This window comes from Aspergillus heteromorphus (genome assembly GCF_003184545.1).
Source record: "Aspergillus heteromorphus CBS 117.55 chromosome Unknown BO70scaffold_43, whole genome shotgun sequence".
NCBI classification, from domain to species: Eukaryota; Fungi; Ascomycota; class Eurotiomycetes; order Eurotiales; family Aspergillaceae; genus Aspergillus; species Aspergillus heteromorphus.
Window position 1 is genome coordinate 112,412 of NW_020290448.1, and position 22,350 is coordinate 134,761.

The 22,350-nt window shown below is 58.2% G+C and overlaps 10 protein-coding genes across 10 annotated transcripts; 5 read left to right on the top strand and 5 right to left on the bottom strand.

Annotated features, from left to right (window-relative positions):
• Positions 1-1,206: 1,206 nt before the first annotated feature.
• BO70DRAFT_433073 (TolB family protein) lies at positions 1,207-3,849 on the top strand. Its single transcript, XM_025548380.1, has 3 exons — positions 1,207-1,741; positions 1,804-3,457; positions 3,516-3,849. The coding sequence occupies exons 1-3, from the start codon at positions 1,528-1,530 to the stop codon at positions 3,718-3,720; spliced, it is 2,073 nt and encodes a 690-aa protein (XP_025394886.1). The 5' UTR covers positions 1,207-1,527; the 3' UTR covers positions 3,721-3,849.
• Positions 3,850-4,555: 706 nt separating this feature from the next.
• BO70DRAFT_433074 (uncharacterized protein) lies at positions 4,556-5,205 on the bottom strand (the record flags this gene model as incomplete). The annotated part of the gene is made up of 2 exons (XM_025548381.1): positions 4,556-4,782; positions 4,845-5,205. A coding segment is annotated over one exon (291 nt), but the record flags the coding sequence as incomplete, so codon positions are not given.
• Positions 5,206-5,788: 583 nt separating this feature from the next.
• On the bottom strand, positions 5,789-7,141 carry BO70DRAFT_366449 (uncharacterized protein). Its single transcript, XM_025544337.1, has 3 exons — positions 6,765-7,141; positions 6,701-6,710; positions 5,789-6,623 (listed from the first exon to the last, which is right to left on the bottom strand). Exons 1-3 carry the CDS (start codon positions 6,822-6,824, stop codon positions 6,109-6,111), a joined length of 585 nt encoding a protein of 194 aa, XP_025394888.1. The 5' UTR covers positions 6,825-7,141; the 3' UTR covers positions 5,789-6,108.
• Positions 7,142-7,472: 331 nt separating this feature from the next.
• BO70DRAFT_345709 (DNA-directed DNA polymerase delta POL3) lies at positions 7,473-11,073 on the bottom strand. The gene is made up of 3 exons (XM_025541509.1): positions 10,652-11,073; positions 8,396-10,584; positions 7,473-8,333 (listed from the first exon to the last, which is right to left on the bottom strand). Exons 1-3 carry the CDS (start codon positions 11,042-11,044, stop codon positions 7,595-7,597), a joined length of 3,321 nt encoding a protein of 1,106 aa, XP_025394889.1. The 5' UTR covers positions 11,045-11,073; the 3' UTR covers positions 7,473-7,594.
• A 484-nt stretch (positions 11,074-11,557) lies between these two features.
• On the top strand, positions 11,558-11,933 carry BO70DRAFT_171951 (uncharacterized protein). The gene has a single exon (XM_025538374.1). It carries the CDS (start codon positions 11,610-11,612, stop codon positions 11,826-11,828), a length of 219 nt encoding a protein of 72 aa, XP_025394890.1. The 5' UTR covers positions 11,558-11,609; the 3' UTR covers positions 11,829-11,933.
• Positions 11,934-13,801, bottom strand: BO70DRAFT_171950 (pectin lyase F). Its single transcript, XM_025538373.1, has 3 exons — positions 12,992-13,801; positions 12,850-12,934; positions 11,934-12,795 (listed from the first exon to the last, which is right to left on the bottom strand). The coding sequence occupies exons 1-3, from the start codon at positions 13,611-13,613 to the stop codon at positions 12,063-12,065; spliced, it is 1,440 nt and encodes a 479-aa protein (XP_025394891.1). The 5' UTR covers positions 13,614-13,801; the 3' UTR covers positions 11,934-12,062.
• Positions 13,802-15,792: 1,991 nt separating this feature from the next.
• Positions 15,793-17,089, top strand: zrfA (high-affinity Zn(2+) transporter ZRT1). Its single transcript, XM_025544338.1, has one exon. The coding sequence runs from the start codon at positions 15,801-15,803 to the stop codon at positions 16,863-16,865; it is 1,065 nt and encodes a 354-aa protein (XP_025394892.1). The 5' UTR covers positions 15,793-15,800; the 3' UTR covers positions 16,866-17,089.
• Positions 17,090-17,148: 59 nt separating this feature from the next.
• BO70DRAFT_366455 (uncharacterized protein) lies at positions 17,149-18,358 on the top strand. Its single transcript, XM_025544339.1, has one exon. The coding sequence runs from the start codon at positions 17,332-17,334 to the stop codon at positions 18,277-18,279; it is 948 nt and encodes a 315-aa protein (XP_025394893.1). The 5' UTR covers positions 17,149-17,331; the 3' UTR covers positions 18,280-18,358.
• A 721-nt stretch (positions 18,359-19,079) lies between these two features.
• On the top strand, positions 19,080-20,785 carry BO70DRAFT_433080 (Zn(II)2Cys6 transcription factor domain-containing protein; the record flags this gene model as incomplete). The annotated part of the gene is made up of 2 exons (XM_025548382.1): positions 19,080-19,167; positions 19,240-20,785. Exons 1-2 carry the CDS (start codon positions 19,085-19,087, stop codon positions 20,783-20,785), a joined length of 1,629 nt encoding a protein of 542 aa, XP_025394894.1. The 5' UTR covers positions 19,080-19,084.
• On the bottom strand, positions 20,736-22,311 carry BO70DRAFT_366456 (putative short-chain dehydrogenase/reductase family protein). Its single transcript, XM_025544340.1, has one exon. It carries the CDS (start codon positions 21,923-21,925, stop codon positions 20,942-20,944), a length of 984 nt encoding a protein of 327 aa, XP_025394895.1. The 5' UTR covers positions 21,926-22,311; the 3' UTR covers positions 20,736-20,941.
• Positions 22,312-22,350: the final 39 nt, after the last annotated feature.

Sequence of the window (22,350 nt, forward strand, 5' to 3'; positions counted from 1 at the left end):
TCACTGCCATTTCATCATTCCCATCTAAACCGTTCAGATCTCTCGCTACAGCGGGTTTTTGTTGACAGATATCACACCACAGTCATGACATCAGAAACGCTCGCCCACCGTGATGGCCAGATTGCGCGTTTCCCCTTCCTGGATGTACTTTCAGACTACTCTCGCTCTCCCAACCTACTTTGTTGAAGAATCTTCTCCTTAGGACGTGGCAATATAGATCTGCGGGCGAACGGAAACATTGCATTTGTCTCACGGTCTCAGGAGCCTATTTCGCACTAGCTAGCGTCGGGGCGAGTTGGAGCCTAGCAGGCCGATATTCGGATGCGATCAGACAGGTGCCATATCTTGCAGGCTTCGAGCCGAGACGATGGACGCCTACAAAAGCCTAGGCAAGATATCTACTCCGTCGGACGGGGAACGAATGGGAAGCTCCCTGGATAAGCAGGGCGCTAGATGCGCGAGGCCGACGGGGAAAGACGGTGAGGACGCGCGGGAAGTCATAATACGATCATAGATAGGCGTCAGCAGGCGCTAGCTCCTGGCGGCACCCCGATCTCTACCTTGACTAACCCAAGAACACTGATTCGGCAGCGGCGTGATGAGGGATGACGATAGTGATACGGAGAATAATACGGAGCATCTATCTACCTAGTAGATAGGGCATGATAGGCGTCCATCCGTGGCCCCCATTCCCCACAGGGTCGGACATAAGATAGCGCACCCTGACGGCCGGGGCGTTCCGCATTCCGAATACGTGCCTCGGCAAGTCGCCGCGATGCAGCAGCCACTGAGCCCGAGCTAGGATGCGCCAAGGACGCCGCCAAGGGGGCCGATATCACGATGTGCGTTTGGCGAGCCGTGCCAAGTCGGAGATAGTATGCGATCGCCAGGCGCACGAGCGAAAACAGGGCAGGAAACCCCGAGACAGCGGAGTCATTATGCAACAACGCCGATCCCTACCCCGTTCAGTTACGTCGGTCGAGCCAGTGGCAGTCTGCCAGGCGCGCTACGGCCGTCGCTCGCGCCTCGACCGTTGCCCTACCGTCCCTGCAAGTCTGTCTGAAGACGACGATCCCTCCCTCACACGTATGCTGGGACCTTCCTCTCACTGGCTATCACTTCGGATCCGACCACCCTCCCTGGCGATGGGTGAGAATTCTTCCGTTATGCCCCAGGTGCCCCGGTGTAGTCGCTGATTGATTGATAAGCTGATCCCTCCACTTGATTAGATGGAAATGGGAATAGAGTCATTCTGATGGGCTCGGCCGTACCCACGCCGTGGGTCACCTTGGCAACTCTGCTCCGAAGGGACCGCCGCGTGTCGCTGTTGCCCAGCCTCCAGAACCTTCCTCGTTGAGACGAGCCAAGGCGAGGAACAACTTCCCAATTTCCCTCAGTCGCCCTCTGCCCAGACTCTCCCCTATATATAGTCGCCGATCGTCTCCTTCTCGGGGGTTCTCCCTCCAGACTTGTCTCTCACAACACGATCTCCTCGAGTGAACATTCGCAATCATATAGGTCGAAGACATGCGCATTTCCGCTGCCATCACCCTAGCAGGCTTGGTGGCCGGCTCGGCCGCCGCAGCCTGCCCGTATGCAGAGCGCGCCAACACGAAGGCCGCTGCGGCTGGCTGTCCCTATGCCCAGCGGGCTGCGGCGGCGGCGGCGGCTGCCCCGGCGAAGGATGCCCCCGGGTTGTCGCGTCGGGGGCCCGTGGAGGGCAAAGAGGGCATCTTTTATTGTGAGTGATTTGGATGGCTCCAGGTTGCATGGCGTACTTCAGGCTGACCGACACGCCCGTAGTGAACCGCATCGGGCCCTCGGGGTCGCAACTATGGATCGCCAACGCGGATGGCACCAATGCCACGAAGCTGATGGGCAACCAGACCAATGCGTTTGACTACCACGCATCCTGGTCACTCGATGGAGAATGGATTATCTTCACCAGTGAGCGCCGCGGTGCGGGCCAGTCGGACCTGTATCGGGTGCACCCGGACGGCACCGGGCTGGAGGTGCTGGCCGACACGGATTCGGTTGAAGACATTGGCGTGCTGTCGCCGGATGGCACCCAGCTTGCGTATGTTTCGACCCGGGGTAACTTCACGACCAACATCTGGGTCCAGGATCTCCGGACGGGGCTGGCCCAGAACCTCACCGACACGGCGAACACCCGGGCGGACAACACCTGGCCGACGGGCCACTTCCGTCCATCCTGGTCCCCCGACGGCCAGTGGATCGCTTTCAGCTCTGACCGCAACACGGACTGGACGGGCCACAGCGAGGGTGTCGGCTGGGAGCACACCCAGACGCTAGGCGTGTATGCGATTCGGCCGAATGGTAGTGACTTCCGCACGGTGCTGCGCCAGGATGGCTACTCCCTGGGGACCCCTCAGTGGTCGGCCGACGGAAAGCGCATCATCTACAACAACATGACCCGGGAGTTTACATATGACTGTCACGGTGTCTCGGCCCAGCAGGAGATTGCCACCGCGCAGATCTACAGCGTGGACTTCGCCACCGGGAAGGACGTGGTGGCTCACACCTCCGGCAGCTACCCCAAGGTCGGACAGCACTACATGGGCAACTCCAGCAACATCGGTTACCTGATCAAAGCCGGAGACTATGAGGGTATCCACTACACGCAGCCCGATGGCATCCACCGGGCCTTCAACCAGACCAACCTGCGCGATCCCTGGTGGTCGCCGGACGGGTCCAAGATCGTGTACGATGTCCCCAACTGGACGCAGCAAGAGGCCGATCTGAAGCTCTGGAGCTTTGACGATGCCTGGGACTACCGGTACATGGATGTGTTCCCCATGCACCACACCCTGACCAACCGGCTCGCCACGACGCAGAAGGTTCTCGGCAGCGCCAACGGCTCCCTGGTGCACTCGTCGCCGCTGTACACCGACCTGGTCGACGCGCTCGACTCGTACGATCTCTACAGTCTCGAGAACAGCACCGAGGTTGAATGGCTCGCGGAGGGCCAGGCTGGTGCGTTCCAGCCCTCGTGGAGCCCCGATGGCTCTGAGCTTGTCGTCGGATTCGGCGCCTGGTTCACCACCCGCACTGAAGCCAACGCCATCATCTGGCGCACCTTTTCCAACGGAACCTTCCACACTAACCTCACCGACGGTATCAGCGACAACTCGGGCTTCCCGTCCTGGTCCCCCGATGGCTCGGCCATGGTCTACCGCAAATGGAGCCTCGTGACCGGCGCCCCCGAGGGCCTGCACATCATGAACTTCACCACCGGGGTGACCACTCAACTCACCGCGGGCTGGGACAACACTCCCGGCTGGTCTCCCGATGGCGAGCGTATTGTCTTCACCCGCAACAACAACTGGACCGAGTCCTACGGCGCTCGTTGGTACGCGGATCGCTTTGACATCTACACCATCCGTCCCGACGGCTCCGAGCTGACCCGGGTGACGGACAGTCTGGCCAACGATGCCCAGTAGGTGTCTCCCACACCCCCCTTCCCCTCTTCATGTTTGCTAACCTCATGTCCCCAGTGCGGTATGGTCCCAGGACGGTCGCATCATGTGGAGCTCCGGCATGTACGGCTTCAAGGACGAGAGCGCCCTCTACGACGACACCTTCCAGCCGTATGGCCAGATCCTGGTCATGAACTACGACGGGTCCAACAAGACCTTGGTTACCGATACGATCTGGGAGGACTCCATGCCGCTCTACATGCCCAACAAGTATCTGGAGTAAGGTCCGGGTCGGGTGTCAATGCTGGAGAGACAGATGTGTAGATAGTTTTGTACCAGTTGCTGGATATACCTTTTTGTTACTGATCATGTCTCTGTACGTATAGCTAACTCAATGTATTACTTAAAGGAGTCCGGTGGTATCTGATAAGTAAGGGCGCGTTTGGGTGGTATTTCGCTGGGCGGCCACCGAGGAGTCTTTTTTCTTCTCATCGATCCTTATCAACCTGTGACATTCGGTGGAGCATCCGTCGATCATTTGTCTCAGGGACTCTCTCGTCCCCTTCCAGTCTCCTGCAGTCTGGTGTCAGGCAATTCAACGGCCACTATCAAGGTGAAAAGAGGCCCTTTTCTTCTGCTTCCTCTATTACTTCTTCATCATCACTCATCGTGGATCCTTCCATCATCCACCTCCTTGACAGTTCCCATGTCTCCTTTACTTCCCACCCATCTCTTCCTGTCTTATACCTACCTCCTATCTCATGGTTCTATACTTCTCTCCCAACTCACACTTCCCATCCCATACAGAATTCTCATCATGTCTTTCATTCTACTCTATACCTACCTTTGATCTCTCTTCCTTCGCACCTCATACTGACTTCCCCGGTCACATCTCTCCTACTTACTTCCCATCTCTTCCTTTCCGCCTCTTCCTTCCCATCTCATACTTTCTTGTACTTAATTCTCCCCTCACACTCACTTCCCCCCTCTCTTACCTCTCATCTCATCTCATCTCTCCTTTCCATCTCACCCACCCTATTTTACACCCCACATCCTACAACCCTACAACTCTACAACTCTACGCACGAGAAACACATCAAATCTTCAATTGTCTGATTGACGGTCTCCGCAGAGACATTAACTAACTAAGAACAAAGGTATCTCAAAACAAACATCAAAACAAGGTCCTGATTCCCCCTAGCCCCCCCATTTGGGTCACAGCCAAGGAAAACTCCTATCACATTTGTGTAGGTAAAAACCTTCGCCGGGGCTAGTCGATGTCCACTTCCATCTCGCTGGGCAATCCCCAGCCCCTTCCTTGCTGTTGCTGTTGTTGTTGCGGTTCCTGCTGACGTACGTTAGTTGGATGATGGTGATGATGATGAGCAGGAGAAGGAGGCTACTTACTTCGGCCGGTGCGTCCGGCATCTCGATGTCTTCGTCCGAGGGAGGTGCATCCCCCATCGGGACGTCTCCGTCAGGGGGAGCAGAGCTCCCTCGATGGTGAGGGTGGTGAGGTCGGTGAGGTCGGTGAGGGTGAGGGTGAGGATGAGGGTGAGAGTGCGGGTGGGAGTGAGGTTGAGAGTGAGGTTGAGAGTGAGGTTGAGAGTGAGGTTGAGGTTGAGGCTGGCGAGCCTGACACGGCTGGCCAGGCCGGCCAGGCTGCCGCGGGTGAGGTCGAGGTCGAGGTCGAGGTCGGTGAGGGTGAGGGTGAGGGTGAGGGTGAGGTCGCTGAGGTCGCTGAGGTTGGTTGGTTGAGGGCTGTGCCCTGGAGGAGGAGGAGGAGGTATTGGTGGTGGTGGAGGAGGAGACGTTCCAACGGCCGGGGGCTCGTCGGAAGTTGATGCGCCCGTTAATCCGTTTTTTATTGTGGCGCATGTTGTTATTGTTGTTGTTGTTTGGAGGAGGTCTCCTCTGCCCTTGCTGGGCAGAGGGAGATGGCGCCGGCGCCTTGGGGGTCCTTTGCTCGGGCATCTTGGAATGACGGCGTCAAGGTCGAGGCAAAGGGGAGAAGGAGGAGGAGGAGGAGGAGGAGGAGAAAAGGAGGGACTTTGTCGGGTCCCTCGAGAAAAGGAGGTGTTTCGGAGGATAAAGGTGAAGGTGAACGATAAATCAAAGGCAAGAAACGATTCGCAAGAAAGACAAGTTTTTGAAGAGTGGTTATTCGGCACTCTCAGGTTATGAGGATTGTTCGGGGTGATTCTGAAAATTTGGGGAGTTGCTTTCGACAAGGGGGGACCGGGGGGCAAGGGCTTTTTATGAGGCATTCTGGGACGCTACATATGTCATGATGCTCAGTGCCCTGACGAGCAAACCTACGTACGTGAGGCCTTGATGACGGACCGGAGGCTAAGTATAGACCACAACCAGGGGCGGAACCAGGGTTGAGCGAGACGGTCAGGTACAGCAGAACATAAGGTTGGAGCATATGGTACATAGGGCTGGCCAGTGAGAGGCCAGGAAACGGCTGTCAAGGGACTATCCAAAAAAGCCAAATCAAGGGCTGTGTGAGCTGCTGACCTCCCGTCAAGGCCCATCGATAGGCCAGGAACATCCCTCCCCAGAAAGAAGTGAGAGCATTTGACGCAAGCAAAGTGGCATTCAAAGCTTGACCCCTTGCATCCTCACGCCGTGCCTGTCAGAGATGCCATCGACGGCCCCGACTACTCCCTCACCTCCCCGTCCCAAGTCTGGCCTTCTTCTTGAGGTGCTTCGTCACTGTCCCGGGCGAGGAGGTACTTCCGTTGGAGTTCATGCTGTCTCTCTTCCGCTTGTCGACCTTGGAGGCACTGCGTTTCTTCCGCTGCTTGTCCTTGATCTCCAGGCGTCGCTGGACTTCCTCCGAGATGTCCTCGGTCTCGACGGACAGGGGCGTGACGTCGCGTACTTCTTCATCCGCACCGGCGATAATTCGGTCGAGCCGTTTTCGTTTCTGGGAGCGTGGGGGGGGGCTCTGGTTCTGCGTCACAGGGTGCGTCCTGGGCTCGCTGCTTTCTGGTACGGGGACATCCTGGTCCGATTCATCGTCACTCTGGCGTGCGCGCTTCAAGCTGTCCAGGGGGGGTTGGGGCCGGGACTTGGGTCGGCCAGGAAGCTCGTTTGACCGATGAGTTGAGGTTGAGGTTGAGTCGTCCGAGCTCTGGCCGGGGGTCTTCTGGTGGGGTTTGAAGCCGGCAGCAGCTGGTTCTGGGAAACAGGGAACGGTCGGTATCAATGACTCTGTTCTGTCCCGGTAGCCAGGGACGAGGGACGGGGGGACTCACGGGGCATCTGCTGCTGGCGGTCAGAGTCGTCATGCGTCAAGTGACCTTGGTGGGAGCCACTTACTACGATCTGTCGCTTCAGGACGTGGAACTGGGCGACCAGGCGAGTGGTCTTCTCCAGCATGTGAGACACGAGGCGGAAGGCGTCTCCGTCGGACGGGACCTGGCCTTGGACCTGCTGCAGGGCCTGCAGATGCGAGGACAGGAGGGACTCGTGTTGGGAGCAGATCTATAAAGTACAGGCGAGGGGCACACCCCCCCTCACCCCGGGTGATATCAGGATCGAGTAAGAGTAAGAATCAGGAAGTACGAAGGACCCCGGATGGCGTCATGGACGGATCACGCCGATCTATTTTGGGACGGAGGGAGGGAAAGAGGGAAAGAGTGGAAGAGTGGAAGATGAAGAGTGGAAGAGTGGAAGAGTGGAAGAGGGAAAGAGGGAAAGAGGAAGAGGAAGAGGGGGAAGAAAGAGGATACACACCTCAGGCCAGCCCGCACTGGTTGGCTGGTCGGGCCCGGGCAAGGGGAAGGCCATCGTCGTTCGTGATTGACGGGCTTAAAGTGAGTGAGTGACGTTGGCCGACTGCCTGAGGTCCTTCACGCCCTCCTTCCATCTGCCCCTCGCCGCCGCCTTCCTCTTTCTGTCGCGGTTCTCCTCGCTTGCGGCAGGACACACCCGATAGCCCTGAAAAACAATATAAACTAAACTAAAATCAAATCAAATAAAATAAAATAAAATAAAATTGAAAAAAAAAAAAAAAAAAAAAAATTCCTCGCATTTTACCATACAAAGCCTGTGCGTGATATGTGATATTATTCAATCGTAAACCCATGCATGCTATCGTCCAATTGCGCCGGGTCCGTCCAGTCCAAAGTCATACACCCAAAACTTCATCACCATGCACCCGCGTCGAAATCAAACCGGGACAGCTCCTTCTCCGCATCCTCCACGTCCTTCTTCGCCTTCATCCGCATGTAGAAGATCGGGCAATCCCGGGACGAGCAGATCACCTCGCAGTGCAGACTGCCCTGGCACCGCTGGCACTGCGTCCACAGCCGCCCAAACCGGACCTCCAGGTCCGACACTTTGGTCAGCGACCGCGTGTAGAGCTCCCCCATGCGAGGGCGGCAGTACGCGCACACCGCGCCCGCCGACTCCTCCTTCCCGGACAGCGGCTTCTTGCAGCCCAGGCAGGTCTGCGTCTTCTTCGCGAACTTCATCAGCCCGCCCATCGTGGGCGCTGCCACCGAGATCGACCGCGTGTGCTCGCCCGTGAGCAGCTGGCTGGCCTTCTTCTCCCCGAGGATGGGCTCGAAGATGCGCCCGAGCGGGTTGGCCAGCTGGTTGTCGAGGTAGTATTTCGTGTCGATGGGGATGTTGTTCTCCAGCACATAGATCGGGTCTTCCGACCGCTCGTAGTTCTTCGACCCCCCGGCGCCCTTGATGATGACATACGCCACGCGGTCCCCCAGCGTGGGCGCAGACCCGGCGTCGCGTTTCCTCATCCGCTCGGCCAGCTCGACGTGCGCCTGCTTCGCCGTGTAGGCATCTTTCGACAGAGCCTTGGTGATCACCAGCTTCGACATGTCGACCTTGTTCTGGAGAAGGTCCGAGATGGTGTGCTTCACGTAGCTGGGATCAAGTCAGTGGGTGATACAGTCGAGTCGGGTCTCCCGGGAAGCGGCCACACTTACTCCTGCGCCCCGTCCAGGTCCCGGTCAATCAGGATCTTGTGCAGCACCGTCTCGATCACGTTCTGAACCAGCAGGCAGTTGTCGCGACGGACCGTCTCAATCCCCTTGGTGTCCATCTTGTCGTACTTCTTGGGGTTCGTCCAGTACAGCCCGGCATACCGCTTCTTGTTGATCAGCAGGTAGGGGAAGTACACCTTTTCGAACTCGAGTTTGATCGGCTTCAGGAACTTGGACGACACGTATTCCGAGGCCTCCTGCCCCAGTCTCATGGCCTCCTCCAACTCGGAGACGCCAAATTTGACCATCACCGAGTCGGTATCACCGTAGATGACCTTGGCGTCGTGCGAATACCCGTTCGCAATCGTGTATCGGGCTTCCACCTCCTGCTTGGTCTTCTCGATCATCTGACGGCCATAGCTGGTCGTGCTACTCGCGATGGGCAAGCACGGCAATTTCCCCACGGTCGCACCCGTGAGGCCGTACACACTGTTGGCGCTGATCTTCAACGCAAGCTGTCTTCCGTTGAGGACGGCCTTCTTGAAGGGGTCCGTCTCGGTCGCCAGCTCCTTCTTGGCCCGCTTTCGGGCCGTCAACAGTTCTTCCAGAATCTGAGACAACAGGCCCTTGCGGACCTTGCTTGTGCAGAACATGTCGCCATTCGGAGTGACGATGTAATCCTCGTCCTTCTTGAGGTTCAGCTTCTCGATGCTGTTCTTGTTCAGTAGCGTGGTGTAGCAGAGGTTATGTGCCTGAATGATGGAAGGGTACAGCGAGGCGAAATCGAGAGTGGCAATCGGGACGCCGTAGTAGCCCCGAGTGGGCTCAATGACCGTGGCACCTTCATAGTCCTGTTCGTCGTTGGACTTGGAGTTCGGAATCACCAGCTGTTGCTCCAAAGCCTTGCGGAAGAGCTGACTGATGAACTTGACCTGCTGACCTCGGGACAGCAGGAAGTTGAACGGCACACCTGTGACTCTCGCCATTTCGGTGTAGTTGACCAGACACATCAGCTTATCCATCAGGCGCTGCGGGAGGTAGGCATCCTTCAGACAGTACACGGCTAAACGTCGTCTCGAGTCGGGTGTCCCGTTAAACAACTCTGTGATCATGGTGTGGTGCACGTCCTCCTTCTGTTCACCCAGGAATTCAAAGGATACCGAGTTCAAGGTGTAACTTCGCAGGTGGTAGTCTCTCTGCACCAGCTGCAGCATGTCGAGCTGGATTCTACCATTCGTGTTCGTCGACTTCGTGTCCCGGTTGCCCATCTGCTTGCTGGAGAAGTTGGTCTCTTTGCTGACCGACTGGACGCCGTTGAGCCGGGTCCAGAGCGGAAATCCCTGGCACTTGAGATGCTTCGCGCGGTCCAAGAGGTACGGGAAATCGAAATTGGCAATGTTGTACCCGATGATCACATCGGGGTCGACCTTCTCCACAAAGTCGCGCCACGCCATCAACATCTTCGACTCGTCCTTGAACTCCAAGATCTGTGTGTTGACAATCAGGCTGCACGTGTCCAGAACGAAGACATTCCGCACGAAGGGTTTGGACTCTCCGTAGCGAGTCACGACGTTGGCAATCTGGATGACGGGGTCCTGGTTCGGTTCGGGGAAGATCCCTTTTCGACCCGCACACTCGATATCAAAGGACAGGACACGGAGCGGGGCCATCTTGGCCCATTCGCCGTTCGGTGGATGCGAGATCAGATCCCGGTAGTCGACACACGCCTCGATCTGACAGTTGGACACGCGCCCCTGACTCTGCAGCAGGCGGTATTTGCCCGCCTTTGCTTCCACCCACGACATGCCTGAGATGTCGGTGTCGATCATGAAGCGGAGAAGATACTGGATGTTGTCGAAGGTGAGAATGCCCCCCTCCCCGCTGCTCCACAGGCCCTTGTAGTTCAGGTTTTGCGTCCCGGCGGTCTCCAACGCGTTCCGCAGCTTGCTGATGAACTTGGGCTCGGTGACGGTGATCTTGAGGTAGTAGCTCTTCTGGTTGCCCTGGAATCCGTAGATATTTTCCCGCATGGTGATCTGGACGGACTGGATGGTCTGCTGTTGGAACTGCTGGAGTCGACTTTCCAGGAAGGCTCGGTAGGGGTCGCAGTCCTCCTTGGTGAAATTCACGGGCGCGGCGATGTAGAGGTAGTGCTGGAATCCGGTAACGTGGAGGAGGACCGATTGACCTGCCTGGGAGGGAAAGAGAGTTAGCGCATCACCACCGGTTGCTGGGAGCACGCCGGGGAAGGCGATTTACCTCGGTGACACCGAAGAGTCGAACGGCGGTCTTGCCGCCCATAAAGGTGCCCTCTTCCGCATCGATCTGCTGGAAGCAAATGTTCTCCTTGGAGGGGTCAAACTCGCCGAGCGGCGGGCGCTCCCACTGCTGGTCCTTCTCGGAATTGTGATTCTTCAACTCGTTGATGTCCTGGGTCAATTTCTCCAGCACCTCCTCCTCGAACTGACTCTTCTGGGGCTGACTCGAGCCGGGGACTCTCCGCTGGCCATTGGTGGTGGGGTTGAGTCTGGCGACGGGGTCGTTGGCGAGCTTGCGCTTCTTGAGGGCGCTGGAATCGGGGACGACGGGGCGGGAGTTATTGGAAGCATCGCCCAGAACCCGCTTCTGGGGGGTGGCGACGGCTTCAGGCATGATGTAGGGTCATGAAAGAAACGGCGGAGGAGGGAGGGGAGGTGAGGATGGCGTCAAAGCAGCCAGGACGGGAGGTGGGAGAGTCTGGGGGGGGGGGGAAACTGCGCTCCTCCCAAAGCTGCGAAGGCGAAGGGTCCATCCAGCCCGGCCAGGCGTGTCGCTCTCGCGCCCGACGTGACGCGTTGAGTGCTCACGTGATACTTTGTTTGCCCCAGGCATCCAGGCATCCAGGCATCCATCCATCCACCGTCATCGCGGTTGCCAGGCCACACAGCAGTCGCACCTCTGGGTGTCAGTTCACATCAATTGAGGTCCGAGACTGTCATCTGGTACACTTCTTTGGGTCCTCTGTTTTTCCCGATTCGCTCAATAAATGACGTCATCTTCCATGATGATTTGTTGTGTCTGGTGAGAGTTTTCGAACGGATAGTATATATTTCCAGCGACCGAGCATCAGGGTGAGAGTGATGGACATAGTTACTACTTTACCACTCCGGAGTCAAAAGATATCGAGACTGGAAGAGTCACCTGATGCAGGCTGCAGCTGGAGCTGGCCGGTCAGGTGATGAGGGCGCATTTTGACGCTCTCTCGAACCTCGCCTTCCCCCTCCTTCTTCAAGGCATCCCCATCTCTATATTCACCTCGGACACGCTGCAACGCTGCAACGCTGCACCGCCGAAAGTTTCGAATGTCCACCCAACGTGGTGTCGTGCTTTTCTCCGGGAGTCCAGGCGCTGTTTTCCTTGTCCCTATCCAGCGGGTTCGATTCGCTGCTCAGACTAACAAGATCGCCGTCTCTACAGACTACTCCGACGAATTTTCCGACTTCCCGTCATGGCAATGGTATATTGACTATATATCATAATTCTAAACGATTATCACGGCGACGCGCGCCGATAGTGTACAAAGAAGAGGAAAGCCCGCGGCTCACGGGCAATCGGGGCGGATACCCACCCATGGGGCTATGGACGCATCGGACGCGTTTGGAATCTGATGCGAGTGGAACTGACCCTCCGCTTAGTTTCCATGGCCGTGGTGACCATGGTGGTGGCCGTGACCAGTGGCCTGGGGAGCGGAACCCTGGACGGGAGCACCAAGACCCTGGGGACCAGAGGCGCCAGTGGGGGCAGGGCCGTCGGTGCTGACCTTCCTCCACGACCAGGAGGCCTGGCTGGGGACAGCGGAGGCTCCGGGGCCAGCCTCAGAGAACGCGGGCACGTAAGGAGCGTCTCTCTCGGGGCCGGCACGCTTGGCGACAGCCGAGGTGGCCACGGCGGCAACAGTGCTGGACGAGCCGGATCCGTTGCTCAGCTTACCGATCCCAGCATTGGCCTTGACGTAGGCGGCAACCTGGCTGGCCGCCTTGACGGTGATATCCGACTCGCCGGAGGGCCAGCTGCTGATAACGGAGCTGTTGCTGCCGGTCAGGGTGCCGGAGCTGATCAGGGTGTTCGCGACGCAGGTCCGGCCCAGGGCCTTGGTGCAGGTGGACACGTCGCTGGAGTTGACGGCGAAGACGGCACCGGGGTTGCTGTCGGCCAGGAGAGGGGTGTTGACATCGACCATGACGTTACCCTCGATCAGGGCGCGGGTGTTCTCGCCGACATCGAAGGCATGGCCGGTGTTGTTGAACCAGTAGTTGTTGTACGCGTGCCAGTAGCTGTTGAACTCGAGCTTGGGGGACCGGCCGGAGGTGTGGTGGAGGTAGTTATTGGCGAAGGTGACCTTGTCGTTGTGGCCGTATCCGAGACTGGAGGCGGTTAGAAGTGCTTGCGGTCGAGATGGACGGGAGTCGGCAACTTACACAGTCCAGTAGTGATGGCCATTGCAAGTGGCAGACCAGCTGGTCTGGCCATCGAACTCGCTGTTGGAGATAGTCACGCTGTGGCCTGCAGGCGGTCAGCGCTCCATTTAACCTGAGAAGTGTGACAGGGAGGAAGACATACTGGCCTCATATCCGGCAACAAACATCTGACGACCAATGAGGTTGATCTTGACGTGGTCGATCCAGATGTTGTTGGTGCCATCCAGGGTGATGGCATCGCCACCCCAGATGAACTCGGGGTTGAGCTGGGTGATGTGGATGTTCTGGACGATGATGTTGCTGACGCCGTTCACCATACGCAGACCCTTACCACGGATGACACCCGCGCTGCCCACGCCGACGATCGACTTGTTGGAGGCGACCTCCAAGCCCTCGATGGCGGCGTTGTCGTAGGTGCAGGTCAGGCTGGGGTAGCTGCCGCACCAGTCGGAGCCGTTCTGCTTGACCGCATTCTGGCCCGAGCTGCCACAAGTGTTCGAGGACGGCTTGCAGCACTCGCAGTCGGTGCACTTGCCTTCGCTGTCAAGGAAGTTGAACTCCTTGTCGATGAGGATGACCCGCGGGGTGCTATCGGACAGCCAGGTCGTCAGCTCGGTGATGTCGCTGGGCGCCGCAGGGGTGGCATCACCACCACCCGTGGTCCCGCTGGCAAAGCCAAAGGCGCTGCCAGTGACGCCTGTTGCCGCCTGGGCAGAGGCACCGAGCAAGGCGGTTGCCGTCAGAAGGTGACGAAGGAGGGGCATGGTCGTGTCTCAATACGGAAAGGAATGACTGACCCAGCAGTTCTCGCAACAAGAAGAAAGTCAAGACAAGGATAGGAATAAAAAGAGCGTGATGTCGAATTCGTGATGACCACTGACGAGCCCGGTGTCGAGTGGTGTTTATATAGCAGTCAAGTCGTCGAGTCGTCGAAGACTCGAAGACTCGAAGAACATACCGATTAGGGCTCGGGCCCGGCTGTGTTGCACGCGCGGGACGTTTGAGCGAACATGGAAACGGCCGTGTTAATCATGGCGGAGCGCGTCGCAGATTGATCACCGATCGCATGGTGAAACTCCCGGACGGGAGAGATTCGCGGCCCTCTCGCTGGACGCGGTGGCTCCGCCTGCCGATCGGGCAACGGTTTGAGCTCTGTCGGCGAGGGCCAAGTCCGACCATGCCTTGCATCACTAGAATCCGTCTCCAGGGACCGACTGAGACATGGACGATCTTCACTTGTCCTCGGGATCCAGAGCCAACGTGATTGACATGGCGGGTGGTGACTCTGGTGAGAAACAGATAACCCTGCGATCGTCAGGACGACGTTCCACCGCGCCAGAACTTGATCCCCACTGTAGGATGACTCCAGCAGATCGTCATGAACTCCTATTCACATCTTTGCTGATTGCTACTGGTTGATAGCTCAATAGCCAGCCGTGCTATAGCCCTGGGCTTCCGTGTGTTGCGGGGGGATGCCTCCGCTCCATTTCACCCTGCATCGGCCAGATTAATCGACGCGGAATCGTTGATGGGGGCGTTCTCCACACCCCAGCACAGGCGGAGCAAAGCACGAGGCATATGGCCGCCCGCAGAGGTCCATCAGGCCATATCCCGGAACGTCAATAATATCTGGTGATGATATAGAACCGAATATCCGCCCCCTGACGAGGGCAGAAGGAGGCCGGTTGGTCGGACGGCGATATTGACCTCTTCTCCACAAACTCAACAGCTGGCCGTCATTCATCTACTCTTCATCTCCAACCCGCGGTTGCAATTAACTCAGATGAGACGATAGACCGGAAAGTCAGTTTGCCGTCATTTCCCCTCGGGATCGGAGGGATAATCGTCGCCATGTTTCTAGAAACTTCGGCCGTGTCTCACCTGGACAGGCACCATGTATCATCGTTGACTGGCTGATACATCTGCTCGTCAGTCGGACCCAACCATTTTGACGCGGACACAGAGGAAGAGAGCTGCACCAGAGATTAGTCGCCTGACTATGAGATTCTCTCTGTGTAGGCGTCGAGTTCACTTCAGCAATGGAGCGGATCATCAACCTGCGGTGTGTACGGCCGTATGTGAACGATGCCGTTCTGCTCGTCAAAATTTGGGCCAAGGAGACCGGAATGCTCCTTGTGCCATGATGTCATTGACGATGAAGACGTGCTGGCGAAGGTAACTCCCGTCATGCTGATCAGCTTTGATGGAGCTGTGCTGAAATCGCGAGAGAGTCATGGAACTGCGATTCTGCTTGCGCTAAACACGGTGTAATCAGATTTCAGTGAGGTCTTTGAAGGGGGAAGGGGGGGCGGGGGGGAGGAGAAGAGAAGATACAGTGAGCCTAATTCAGACCTCGGGCACTCGCAGGTACCTCAATGCCTACAGCAACACGTTTCTGGGCGTATGCAAGGCATTGGATCCCAAAGCAGGCACCCTATCCGGTCATTCGGGTCTTCGGTGAGGTAGAAAAAACATACCCCTTCCCATCAACGTTATTTGGAAACCTGCTCAGATGATAATTTCCAAGACCATGGCAATGTCAGAGATAAGGTATTTCCACAGCTGCATCAAACCACATTTCACAACAATGCTCTTCATCCTGGTGTTATGTCTGATGGTGAGAACCTTGGTATTGTGTTGCCGGTCTGTTGCGTTGGTCCAAATGCCTAGAATAGCAATGCGATGCACCCACTCCGCGCGACTGCAGGCCCCTACCCCTACTGCCGAGAGGCCACGCAGTATGTGAATTCTACTTAGGTTAGACCACTACCTTGGGGACTTCTGTCATGCAAGAGGCTTCACATGGCATCAAACTGTGAACACACATAAGGACCCTGTGGCCAGGTAAAGGGAATGAGCCGGTCTCCCAAGGTACCCCGGGTCTCGATATAACAAGAGGGTGTTGAATCTTCTATCATCGCACTCGGGTTTCACATCGGCAACCTGACATCATGCCGTCGTTCGACCCAACCAACGTGAACCTGGACACAGCCAGTGTTGAGGAAATCTACTGCTACCTGCAGCTGTCGGAAAATGAATACAACGGACGACTCGGGGCGCGCATCTCTTCCATCTTCGTCATTCTAGTGAGTTCGTCAGCATTCACACTCTTCCCTGTAGTGGCAAGAAGAGTTCCGCGGTGGAATATCCCCTACCCGGTCTACCTCTTCGCTCGATATTTCGGCACCGGGGTCATTGTTGCCACGGCCTTCATCCACCTCTTGGACCCGGCATACGAGGGAATCGGCACAAACAGCTGCGTGGGTATATCAGGGCACTGGGCGGACTATTCTTGGTGTGCCGCCATTGTCCTGGGGTCGGTGATAGTTATCTTTCTGATGGACGTGGCGTCCGAGGTGTACGTGGAGAGGACATATGGCGTGGAGAAGGAGCACGGCGCGACCGACCGATTTCTAATTCGAACTAGCTTGCTGCAGAGCGACAGCACGTCTGTGGAAAGCGATACCCTCTCGGGGCCCAAGTGGCCCGAGCCCCCTGTGGAGGTAAGCTCCTTCGGATCCGAACGGTCATTCCGAAAGGACATCGCGGCCTTTCTCATCCTGGAATTTGGCATCATCTTCCACTCCGTCATCATCGGACTGAATCTGGGAGTTACCGGCGATGAGTTCACGACTCTGTACCCGGTGTTGGTCTTTCATCAAGCGTTTGAGGGCCTGGGCATCGGGGCGCAAATGTCTGCCCTCCACTTTGGCCCACGCCGGTGGCTGCCCTGGGTGCTCTGCATGGCATATGGCCTCACCACACCGGTCTCGATCGGGATCGGGCTGGGGGTGCGCACCACGTATAACTCGGGGTCCAAGACGGCAACGATCGTGCAGGGGGTGTTGAACGCCATCTCTGCGGGGGTTCTGATCTACAGCGGGCTGGTGGAGCTGTTGGCGCGCGACTTTCTGTTTAACCCGGACCGGACCAAGCGGCGGGCGCACCTGCTGGGGATGCTGTGCTGCGTGTTGCTGGGGGTAGGCGTCATGGCGCTGCTGGGGAAATGGGCCTAGAGGGTATGATGTCGGGTGTAGAACCATCATTTCATGATTTTACCATGTTTCCAGTTTCACAGGTCACAGAGGAGGGCTCAAGGGACCTTGGGGGTTGACCGGCTACGGCCGAGCAAATACCCGGAAGATGTGTTTTTGCAATACGGGCCTCAGCCCTGCCGTGCGTTGTTACCACCTGGCAGGAGGCGTGGCTTAGCCCTGCATCTGCAAGGCAGCAGCTACTAGAACCCCATATAAAAGGCCTCTCACATCGTCAACACCGCTCTTCTTTCCTCCTCTTTACCCTCACCCCAACAACATGCTGGTCCCTCCGACCATGGGCCTTCTTACCCCAACATCATCCTGTATCCCCTAGACCATCGAACCCATCCGCCCAAGAGGCTTCTTCGGCAACTTCTGTCCATTTTTCCCCCTATTATTCTTTTGAACCCTCCAGTTAACTACTGCTGCTTGCCGCGTGATCGCCATGGGCAAAGCCACGCTGGCCCCGGAGCCCGTCAACGTGCTGGAGATTCTGCAGCAAACCTACGACGATTCCCGCATCATCGTGGTCGTCTGCCTCGCCGCCTGGTGTATCGGCCGTCTCGAGCTGGGCTTCACTTGGCTCTTTATCGTGCTGGGGGTGTGCCGAGCCTACGCGGTGGTGTCGTCGACCCGCGTGCAGCGCATCATCCGGGACGAATGCCGGCGCTACCATGCCCGCAAGATCCTGGCGGACGGGGAGACGGTGGAGTGGGTCAACGGGGTGATGCAGCGGTTCTGGCACATGTACCAGGATCGGATCTGCGAGCACCTGGTGCAGTACGTGAACAACGGGCTGGCACGCCGGATGCTGGCCGACGCAGAGACGACGCCGTCGCGGAAGGTGGTGATGCATTCGCTGGCGCTCATCGACCTCCCCCTCCGATTCACGCGCGTCTTCGTGCACTCGAAACCGTTGTCGCCCAACCTGATCGTCGAGGGCCAGTTCCAGGTGAATATCGCCCCGCACCCATCCCACCGGCACCTCGTCGAGCGGACGGGACACCCGCTCATCGACCTCACCATCGTCCACGACCGCAGCGCGCGGGACTCGCGCCACCGCAACAATGATCTGGCGGTGCAGGTGCGGCAGTTCAGCAGCACGGGGTCGTTGCGGGTGGAGCTGGACCTGGAAGGCGCGCATCCGTTCCTGCTGCAGCCACACATCGAGCTCCAGGAGCACCCGAAGATGGACTGCACCATCAAGTCGATCAGCCAGCATCACTTCCCGCTGCACTTTGCGCACCAGGTGGACTGGCGGCGGGTGGTGGAGATGCAGCTGCGCGAGGGGCTGGGGTGGGCGTTCCGGCGGCCGCTACCCTTGCTGCCCTTCTCGCCGGGGGAACGGTGGCTGCTGCGGGTGATGACGTGGTGGTGGCACACTGTCAATTAGTTAGTTGCATAGTATCATGTTGTTCACTTGTTAGAGTAAGTCCCTGGCCGCAGCTGCATGGGATTATTGGATGTACGAGTAATGATGATTGAATCCCTTCCGGGCAGTGGGGGCGACCTTGTAGGGCTGAGACGGGGGGGGGGGGGGGAGCCACTCACCGGCGGCGAAACGGTGTTGCCTGTGTGCGGGAGTATTGAAAATACGGGCTGTACGGGCTGTACGGGCTGTATTGTCATGCTGGCCAGTGGCGCAGCTTTCTCCTCTTCGGGGGGGTAAGTCCTTTCCCGCCTGTTCTGTTCCAGAGGCTGATGCAGGCAGTGAGGCCAGTCAGTAGCCTAGAAGCTGACATGGAATAGTACTCCGTATCTACCTGTCAGTGACAGATAGTTAGTGCATCCTGCAGGATCAACATCCGAATGTTGCAGTCTGGTGGACCGTGAGACTCCAAGAGACCCTGGAAGCATCCCCGGAGTGTGCAACGTTGCTCCCCTGCCTGCATTGGTGTGCTGCATCCCTGCGTCAACCCCAACCCTAACCTGGCCCATCATCGCTTGGTCTTCCAGGCTTCCAGCGACGATCCCCTCGCTGGTCGCGCTTTGTTCCAGTACATTGTTGTGTATCCCTGTCCAATGTCTCCAGGACAAGGGCCTCACTAACGATGCCAATCCCTCGCGCTAATGCACGCCCTGGTCGCGGAACAATCCTGCCTCCGATGGGGTTGGCTTGACTTCCCCTCCGCATCTCCCTTCCTCGTTTCTTGCTTTCCTCCCCCCCCCCTGAAGCCCTGAAGCCCTGAAGCCCCACCATGCCCAACACAATCCCCATCGCTGCCCCCAAGATATCCAGAACCCCCCGGAAGAGGTCCAAAACAGGATGTCGAACCTGCCGGTGAGTCGCATCATCCCCCTCCCCCCCCCCCCCCCAAATCCATCGATGCCCGTGGACTGACCCCCCCATGAGTGCCCGTCGTGTGAAATGCGATGAAACCCCCGGGGCCTGCATCAGATGTACCTCGACGGGCCGCAAATGCGATGGATACGATGTGCACCGGCTCCCCCTCCGGAAGCCCACGTTTCTGATCCCGCCCAACCCCCTCATGCGCTACTGCGGGCCGATGGGCCCCGACGAGAGGCGAGGCTTTTCTTATTTCCGACAACGCGTCGTGCCTGGTCTGGTCGGCTTCTTTGACTCCCCCCTCTGGCAGAGACACGTCCTGCAGATGAGCCAGGCCGAGCCCGCCGTCTGCCATGCCGTCAACATGCTCAGTGCCATCTACCAGGACGCCGAGGCCAATCGCATGACCCTGACCGGGGACAACCTGGGCAATGCGCAGCACGCCTACGCCCTCGAGCAGGCCTCGCGGTCCTTCGCCCTGCTGAGCAAACGCCGCGCCTCCTCGGACCCCCAGCTGCGCCAAGTCACCCTGCTGTGCTGCCTCCTCTTTGTCCTGTCGGAGTTGCTTCTGGGGCGCTACGACAGTGCCTTCGTGCACCTGCGCAATGGGATGCAGATAGTGAGATATTCTCAGCACCGGGGGGAGCGCGAGTTACCCTTCATGCGGCCCCTGGTCGACGCCCTGATCTATCTGCATGTGCAGTCCGCCCACTTTGTCAGCGTGGACGTGCGCGATGCGCTGGCACCCGAGCAGACGCCGTCCAGCTTCCTTTCCACCTTCCATACCGTGGAGGATGCCCGGCAGACGATCAATCAGATTCTGAAAAACACCAGCCCATTTCTCGCCTACTGCTGGCGACTCTCCGAGGCCGAAAAGACGGCGCAGCAGGGGGAGCTGTGGCGGAGGCAACAGGAACTCCTCTTCCTGCTGGACCTATTCAATGACCAGCTCACCATCTTCCACGCGGTATCGCACCGCACCCTGACCCCCAAGGATCAGCGGGGAGCGGAGATGGTCCGGTTACAATATCTATCGCAGCGCCTCGCCGTCGAGGACAGTCTGACCGCGGAGCAGGATCTCCCGTCGCTGACCCCCCAGCACCTGGCCGTTCTGTCGGCCTGTGAGGCCCTCATGGAGCGGTTTCCAGAGCGCCCGGCCTTCACCATCGACCTCGGCTTCATTCAGGGTCTGCACACGGTGGCCACCAAATGTGCGGATCTGCGCGTCCGCGTCCGGGCCGTTCAGGCCTTGCACGCCTGGCCGCACTGCGAAGGCATCCTGAACACCAGTGTATCCGTGGCGCTGGCGACCCGGACCCTGAAGACGGACCTGCAGCGGAGACAGCTGGGGATAACCGATATACCGACGGCCGGGGACGAGGACCGGTTCCTGATGAAGCTTCTTACGTCGACGCAGTTCGGACCGGACTGGTCCACCGTCCGCGATGCGAAGATCCAGCTGGATGACAGCAGCTCCACCGACGGCAACACTCCGTTGTCATTTCGCTTGTCTCCCCCTCCCCCGCCGTCGACAGTTATCTCTCCCGGGGGGGGGGGGGAACCTCTTATATTACGACACGCTCTGACGGATGGGACTTGCGCGAGCCCGTGATCCACCAGTAGAGCATTTCTTGTTAGCGCCTACTGTACCACAACCAGTGAACAAGCTGTATGAATCACAGTATGTATTAACAAAGAAACCTATGCGATAGAATTTGAGTGGCGATGTCCAGCATACCTACCCCAAGCCCATCCCGAAGGGTCGCATCTACCCTCTCAACCCCTTCATCACCCCCGGTCGAATGACCTCCAAGATGGCCTCCAACTCCCCCCAAAGCCTGCCCTGCAGCTCCTTGCCCTCGGCACTCGTCACCAGCGGAGACAGCGCATGTGGCGCCACCACCCCGTTGGACATGTACTCGCCATGGCTCTCCCACCCGGCCGCCGCCGCGGCGACCAGCGTGCGACTGCCCACCTCGCTGGTGCGTCCCAGCACCCTCTGCATGGCTGCAAACGCGCACGAGTCCGAATCCCTCCCCAGCAGCGTGCGACAGAACCCGGGATTCAGGTAGTTGATCACCACACTCTGATCCGGCTGCTTGTCGGCCAGCTCCCGCGTCAGCAACACATCCAACAACTTCGACGTTTGATACCGCTCTCCCATGGTCCCAGCGGCCTCATCATCCAACGCCTCGAAGATCTGCGCGGCCTTCCGCTCCGGGAACTTCGCCCACGCATGCACCTCGCTGGCCACGATGTTCAGTCTCGGGGCGGGCCCCTCGGGGTGCTCGCTCGCCGTGGCGCGGAGTTTTGGGAGGAGCAGGACGGCGAGCAGGAAAGTGCTGATGACGTTCACGGTGACGGTGCGTTCGTGGCCCTCACTCTGCGCGTATTTCTCGGTCGCGATGCCGGCATTTTCGAGCAGGACGTCGAGGCGCGCGAGGGTCTGGGTGGCTTTGTCGGCGAAGGCGAGCACGGATGCGTAGGAGCTCAGGTCCAGCGGCCAGACTTCCACGACGCCCGTCCGTTGCGTCGTGGATTCGATCGACTCTCGGGCGGCTTCGCCGGCGGTGATGTTGCGGACGGCGAGGATGACTTTCCCGGCGCCTTGTGAGACGATGTGGCGCGCGGCTTCGAGGCCCAGACCGGTGTTGGACCCGGTGATGATCACAGTCTGGTGGGCGAAGGAGGTGGGGGGGAGTTGGGGGGTCACGAAGACTTGGTTGTAGAGGAAATGTAGTTGGGAAGACATGGCTGGCTTTGGGTGTCTGGGAGAATTGCTGGAGAGGATAGCGAGGGATGAAGAGGACGAGGAAAGGGAAGTTTTATAGGGTTAAGCCGGACTTAGCGGGCTTTAGAGGGATTTACTGGAGATCGGGACGGGGTTAAGAGGCATCTGATCTGCCATGGACTGAGCGCGACACTAACCCGTTGGAAGGGATTCTGTCAGCATGCATGCATGCATGCATGACTGATGATATCACGACTCCCTCGCAGCCCCAAGTGGATCGATCCCCTTCGATGGATCCGATGGATCCGATTGATCCTGACCGGCGATATTGTGGAGTCGACTTCGACCCATTCTGCATCTACACATCTCTACAATCCATCGTCGATCCTCACAAAAATCATGATATTATTATTACACGACCACTATCCTTTATCCAGCACTATTAA

Excerpts from the sequence above, each read along its gene's own strand:
- BO70DRAFT_433073 (XM_025548380.1), top strand. The coding sequence starts at position 1,528 with ATGCGCATTTCCGCTGCCATCACCCTAGCAGGCTTGGTGGCCGGCTCG. Across the intron at positions 1,742-1,803 it reads CAAAGAGGGCATCTTTTATT|TGAACCGCATCGGGCCCTCG; the intron begins GTGAGTGATTTG and ends ACACGCCCGTAG. Across the intron at positions 3,458-3,515 it reads AGTCTGGCCAACGATGCCCA|TGCGGTATGGTCCCAGGACG; the intron begins GTAGGTGTCTCC and ends TCATGTCCCCAG.
- BO70DRAFT_366449 (XM_025544337.1), bottom strand. The coding sequence starts at position 6,824 with ATGCTGGAGAAGACCACTCGCCTGGTCGCCCAGTTCCACGTCCTGAAG.
- BO70DRAFT_345709 (XM_025541509.1), bottom strand. The coding sequence starts at position 11,044 with ATGCCTGAAGCCGTCGCCACCCCCCAGAAGCGGGTTCTGGGCGATGCT. Across the intron at positions 10,585-10,651 it reads GACTCTTCGGTGTCACCGAG|GCAGGTCAATCGGTCCTCCT; the intron begins GTAAATCGCCTT and ends TTTCCCTCCCAG. Across the intron at positions 8,334-8,395 it reads GACCTGGACGGGGCGCAGGA|CTACGTGAAGCACACCATCT; the intron begins GTAAGTGTGGCC and ends ACTTGATCCCAG.
- BO70DRAFT_171951 (XM_025538374.1), top strand. The coding sequence starts at position 11,610 with ATGAGGGCGCATTTTGACGCTCTCTCGAACCTCGCCTTCCCCCTCCTT.
- BO70DRAFT_171950 (XM_025538373.1), bottom strand. The coding sequence starts at position 13,613 with ATGCCCCTCCTTCGTCACCTTCTGACGGCAACCGCCTTGCTCGGTGCC. Across the intron at positions 12,935-12,991 it reads TGTTGCCGGATATGAGGCCA|GCCACAGCGTGACTATCTCC; the intron begins GTATGTCTTCCT and ends GACCGCCTGCAG. Across the intron at positions 12,796-12,849 it reads GGCCATCACTACTGGACTGT|TCTCGGATACGGCCACAACG; the intron begins GTAAGTTGCCGA and ends AACCGCCTCCAG.
- zrfA (XM_025544338.1), top strand. The coding sequence starts at position 15,801 with ATGCCGTCGTTCGACCCAACCAACGTGAACCTGGACACAGCCAGTGTT.
- BO70DRAFT_366455 (XM_025544339.1), top strand. The coding sequence starts at position 17,332 with ATGGGCAAAGCCACGCTGGCCCCGGAGCCCGTCAACGTGCTGGAGATT.
- BO70DRAFT_366456 (XM_025544340.1), bottom strand. The coding sequence starts at position 21,925 with ATGTCTTCCCAACTACATTTCCTCTACAACCAAGTCTTCGTGACCCCC.